The sequence below is a fragment of the Microtus ochrogaster genome, chromosome 16 (assembly GCF_000317375.1).
Source record: "Microtus ochrogaster isolate Prairie Vole_2 chromosome 16, MicOch1.0, whole genome shotgun sequence".
Classification (NCBI taxonomy): Eukaryota; Metazoa; Chordata; class Mammalia; order Rodentia; family Cricetidae; genus Microtus; species Microtus ochrogaster.
Window position 1 is genome coordinate 50643654 of NC_022018.1, and position 6052 is coordinate 50649705.

The 6052-nt window shown below is 44.4% G+C and overlaps 1 protein-coding gene across 1 annotated transcript in view; it reads right to left on the bottom strand.

The window, feature by feature from the left end:
• Tpmt (thiopurine S-methyltransferase) overlaps positions 1–5469 on the bottom strand; it is a 21848-nt gene extending 16379 nt beyond the window's left edge. Inside the window, exons 1-3 of the mRNA XM_013349091.2 lie at positions 5314–5469; positions 2450–2632; positions 1175–1267 (exon numbers count right to left, since the gene is read on the bottom strand). Of these exons, the coding sequence (XP_013204545.1) occupies positions 1175–1267; positions 2450–2586 (230 nt within the window). The 5' untranslated portion in view covers positions 2587–2632; positions 5314–5469. The remainder of the gene's footprint in view (positions 1–1174; positions 1268–2449; positions 2633–5313) is intronic.
• Between the last annotated feature and the right edge of the window lie 583 nt (positions 5470–6052).

The window sequence follows — 6052 nt, forward strand, 5'->3', positions numbered from 1 at the left end:
TCCCAAGTGCTGGGATTAAAGGCGTGCGCCACCATCGCCCGGTGGGACTGAGCATTTTAAAGGTAAGCCTATTTTGTATTTACTAACCTTTTCCACTGATCTTTTCTTCCTTCCTGCCTAGTGATCGATAGGAGTTCTCAACATTTAAGATTTAAGCAAATACACATCTTGGAGGCTGTGTTTGTGGCTGTGCATTATGACAGCAGTGTTGTGTGTAAAAGTAATTTCTAGGGTTGTGACTCAGGGTAGCCCTGTAGTAATGGCGACTTGTTGATTGGCGTGAGGTCTTTCTGCAGAGGACTGCTTACAAGAACTACTTTCTTCACCACTGGGTTTATAATGGTGACTCACACTAACAAAATCTCCTATTTGCTCATGGGCGGAAGAGCTGAGCTGAACTCTGGACTACAAACACTATCCTGCTAAAAGGTTTGCTACACTTTGTGTTTTTCTGTTGCCTTCCATTCCAAACATCCATAGTTATTGAAATCTCTAAGCTACTTATAGACATTAGACCACATACACAGATCCAGGAGATATGAAAAAGGAGGCTAGAGTTCCCCTGCTGGTTCCTAATTAATTCACTCCATAATTGCCAAGATCACAAGTGCATACCACCACCCTTGTTTTAAGCAATGTCAGGGACTGAACCTTGTGCATGCTAGGCAAGTGCTCTACCAAGTGTGCTAAATCCTCAGGTCCCCACAAACTATTTTCTGGGGGCCTTTGAAACAAAATACAGGAAGACAAGGTCATGCCTGACTCAGTTTGCACTCTTGTTGTTTGGAAACAGTATCTCTAATTTTATAACTATGACAGAGTCTCCTAAAATAAAGACACTCGGATTTGAGGATGGTATTTTGTTGTTAATCTTTGCATGATTGCTTGACTGGCTCTTTGAACAGGGCCTCACCTAGCCTAGTGGCCCTTGAACATATATGTAGCCAAGGCTGATCTTGAATTTCTGATCCTTTTGCTGTCACCTCACGTCCTGCCACAGATGACTCTGAGAATATTTTAAATTTTTTTAAACAATCTTTTCTCATTTTACATACCAATCCCAGTTCCCACTCCCTATACTTCTCCTGCTCCCCCACCCCCCATTTTTTAACATACACATATGTTGTTAAATATTCACCCCAAGTATACTCCACACAAACTAGTTAATGGTTACCATTTCATCTCAACCGCTTTTCCACAGAGAGGGAAAAACACTCTCAATCCACTCTGGCCTTTAAGGAATGTATCCAAATGCTTCTTTAATAGCCTAGGGAGAAAAACAAAGTTACAACAGTGCTTGCTTTAACTAGCCCAATGCACAGGAGAAGGGAATAGAATTAATGACACTAAGAACTTCCCAAGCTCCCAACTAATGGAAAAAGAAGATAATGTAAATTATTACAACCTCCAGTTTACACTTAAAGAAACAGGGCAGCTAAGGAACTTGCTTCATTACACAGCTACTTAGTATTAAATATGACTAACAACCTGAGTTTTCATGACTGTAAAATAACTTCTGCTTCTGTGAGTGATACATCTGGAAAAGTCTGTCCTAATCACCACACTTACACTCTGATTTCTGTTGTGACCTAAGTGGTGTTAAGTGTTCTATAGACCTATCTACATTTCAATCCTTTCAATACAGAATAGCTTCTCAATGAGCTTAACTCTTTTTAAACTTTAATTAATTTATGATGATGATGGTGGTGGTGTGTGTGGTGTGTGTGTGTACACGTCTGTCATGGCACATGTCTGGGGGTCAGAAGACAACTTCCAAGAGTCAGTTCATCCTGTGGGGCTTAGGGATGAAAGGCAGACTGTTGGGGTTGGTGGCACATGCCTTCCTGGGCAGAGCCAGATTGCCGGCCTTCACCCTCACTTTTGAATATATAGAGACATAAGCTTAAATCTTGCTTCAGCATTTTGCTGCATGTATAAGCACCAAAGTATGGTGGTTTTAAAAAAGAAAACACATTTCATAAATCTAAGATGTCATTGTCTGCAAGTCAAATCATTATACAATGAAAGAAAACACACACTGCTAATTAAAGTATGGCAGGCTATGGATACTTTCTGGTATGTGAGAGGCTGCATAATATGAGACTATTACAATAAAAATAAATCCAAAATTATATTTGAATATTACTTTTAAAGTCAGCTTCTTTTTGCTTCTCCCCCTTCCTTTTCTTTCAGAGGCAAAGTCTCACAGAGCCAAGCACTGGCCTCAAACTCACTTATGTAGCTTCAACTTCTGATCCTTCTTGCTCCCATTTCTCAATTGTTATTATAGGCATATGCCATCTTGCCCAATTTTGTTCAGTGTTGTGGATCACACCAAGAGTCCTGCATGGCTCTCTGCCAACTGAGGCACACATTACCTCCCCACCCCACCTCACCCCAGCCCATTTCTGATGAATCATTTCTCTGTCGGAGACCAAACACGTCTTACCGATTCCCTTGTTCCTGATGAAATCCGATGTTACGGGTCACCCACCTATCCTGCCATTCTTCCAGGGTTAGTACATGGTTCTTCTGCACTTCAGCACTGGGGAGCTCTTTCACACGGAGTGAGGTGGCATCAGCCATAGTTTGAAGACAATTTTTGTCTCAGAGGATATTATCTCCAGTGCCTAAATGGAAAAATATCTGCAATGACATCAGGACTTGTGATTCTGTTGATGAACTATACAAAACCCTCTGGCAATAGCTTCTTAAAAATAGATGGCTCAGTGGTTAAGAGCACTGACTGCTCCTCCAGAGGTCCTGAGTTCAAGTCCCAGCAATCATATGGTGGCTCACAAGGATCTGTCATGAGATCTGATGCCCTCTTCTGGCCTGCAGGCACACATACAGACTGAACACTGTATACATAATAAATAAATAAATCTAAAAAAAATGTCAACATCGAAGTCAGGGTGGTATCACATGTCCCCAGTCCTTGGGAGACAAGAGGGTTGTTGCCAGTTCCAGGCCAGCCAAGGCTTCATAGCAGGGCCCTTTCTCAAAAACAAACAAGACAGGCATGGTGGCCTATGCCTCTAAGCCCAGCACTAGGGAGGCAGAGGCAAGAGGCTCTCTGTGAGTTCCAGGCCAGTCAGGGCTACAGTGAGACCTTGTATCAAAATAAAGAAACAACAAAACCAACCAAGCCGGGCCGGTGGTGGCGCACGCCTTTAATCCCAGCACTCGGGAGGCAGAGGCAGGTGGATCTCTGTGAGTTCGAGACCAGCCTGGTCTACAACAGGCTCCAAAGCCACAGAGAAACCCTGTCTCGAAAAACCAAAAAACAAAACAAAACAAAACAAAACAAAAAAACAACAACAACAACAAAAAAAAAACCAAAACCAACCAAACAACAAAACCCAACTTTCAACATCCAATAAGTCATACCAAAAATTACATTTCAGCGAGTCTAGGACTAAGAACACTTCACTGTTCTATGTCAGGAAAGTCGGCTTCAGAGAATAACCTGCACCCCACCCTACAAGCCTGCAGAAGTAACAAGGAGTGGAAACCTGGCTGTAAGAAGTTGACGAAAGTAGTTTGGGATTTTATCCTTTTTGAGACCATAAATTCAGCCAATCATTGCCCCCGTTCCACTCCCACACCCACTTCTGGGACTAGTACTGTTAAGACAGGAGAGTTCGGATTCTGGACTGCCGAGATCATCCATTGGCTGGCCCCATGGCCAGATCAGAGTTCAGCCTGTTGAACCCATGGAGTGCTTACCCAGCAGTTCTCTGCTTCCTTCATGAATGGTTGATGCATTTAAAAATCCCGACATTTGGTAGGGCTTCAGGAGGGTGAAGAAGATAAATACGTGGGTTCAATATATTACTGCTACATTATTGAAAGATTGTATTGTCAAATAACGTTCTCATAGCTTTTGGAAGGGTCTTGGGTTCGTGTGCTCCAGGCAAGCAGTATGCCTCTGAGCTTTAGCCCTGCTCCCACTTGCATGAGAACATGCACAAGAAAGGAACTGAGGGGGTAGAAGCTTCATGTACCTGCAACTGCAGATTGAGTATGTCAGGAGATGCTCGCCCTTTCAATATTAAGGGCAATATAGTACCACAATTCTAGGAACTAGAGAGATGATTCCATGATTAAGAGCACATATTCTTCTTGCAAAGGACAAAGGTATGATTCCCAGAAATTACATGATGTCTCGTGGTGGTTTATATATATGTCACACAGGAATACAAATAAGACATTTGTTCACATAAAATAAAATAAAGAAATATAATTTTCCTCCCAGAATCCCCAACTGCCCTTTAAATCCCTGGCAATTATATGACTTAAATGTAAAAATTTTATCTGTGAAACAGCAACCATCACAAAAGTAGCAATTTAAGGAAATTCCCATTTTGTTGCATGATTTAGAGTCCGTACTTAGGATTAAAGGACACCATCCTTAACTCTGGGAAGAAAGACGCACCTCACAGCAAGTGTTTATTAACTAAAGGCTTTTTTCCAGGTTCTGATGTCGGGGGCAAAGCCTAGAATTCTGAAAGGATTATTGTGGATATAGAAAAGCAAGAGAATTGCTCTTCTCCTATCTGGATTTCCTATCATCAGAAACTGTGGCTCCAAAAGTTGCCCTCAGAAAGAAGTGCTCTTCTGAACTTAGAACCCTGCCCAGCTCTATCCCTCTCACCGAAGCAGTCATAAATGCAATCATTTAGCTGTAGTAACAGGGCCTCAATGTGGTTTTCACTGTTCATTTCTGGAGAAATAAAATTCTGAACACAATAAAAGTGCAAAGTACGACGATAAGAAAATACAAACCCACAATAGTTTCCTGTCATAAATGTTCACACCCAGTATGCTCATTGGTCCAAGCCCTAAAAAACACTTGTTTTGCTTTAGGATTATTATTATTATTTTAAACAGAGGGTCTTTCTGGAATTTACCATGTAGTTGGGGCTGATCTCTAACTCACTGAGTGCCTCCTGCCTCAGCACTCTCAAGCTGGGTTACAGGCCTGCCCCATAACGCCTGACGTCTGCTTTAGCTTTATTCCTAAATTTCGTTAAACTAAAAAGTAACTTCACTAAAGCGCACAGATCTCGAGCATGACTTTGGAATGACACTTGGACACGTGTAAAACACAGGAAACACGCCACTAAGCACGGAGTCTTAGGACTCAAAGCCTCTGCATTCTGACCTCTTCCCGGGTTTTGCGGCGGTTCCCTAAGCCCCTTTTCCGGACGCGGGTAGCTGGTCATCCGTGCTTTTCACACACTCCCTTCTGAAGAAGTCTGTAACAGTCTTAGCAACAGCACTGCCTTTCTCACCGGCGGGGAACTTACCTGGCTGCGCACTGCTGCCTTCCTCTGACCCTGGGGGGGGGGGACACCTGAGTTGCAACACCCCGACCAGTGCAGTGACGCGTAGGCCCCGCCTCTGGGACAAAGCCCCCGCCCCATACTGACAGGCTCCGCCCCTGAGAAGACGCCCGGGCTCCTGTCCTATAGGCCCTACCAGGGCGTGTGAACCCCTCCCAGAACCGGCGGACGCCTTTGCTCTCCAGGCCACGCCCAAGACTCTCAGGCCCCTCCTACGTCGTGTTGATCCCGCCTCTGGCACAAGGACCCCGCCCCTAAACCAAAGCCTCGCCCCCGCGCTCGCAAAAGGGCTCCGCCCAGAGCGCGGAGGAGGAGTTTGCGCAGCGGCGGAAATGGTGAGGCGGGGCGAGCGCCCAGACCCTCCCACTCCCCTGAGCCTGCGAGCTCCTCCCACTCCGGGTCAGGTCGTGATAGGGGCGGAAGGGGTGGCGGCCAAGGAGCTGTAGGTGCGTTCGCGGATCCCGTTGTCCTGAGCGCTGCCCATCTTGTGAATGCAGAATACATGTTTTACATGTAAAGAAATACATATGTATTTTTATGTATGTGAAAAACTTAGGTGAATGATTAAATTGGACACCCTTTTTGAAAGTACAGATGAGGCATGAGACGTAGTTCAGTGGTAGAATGCTTGCCTACAGCACAACATAAAATAAGTTAATTTTAAAAAGTGCGACTGCACATACTGGCTTTGGGGGAGCCTAGGC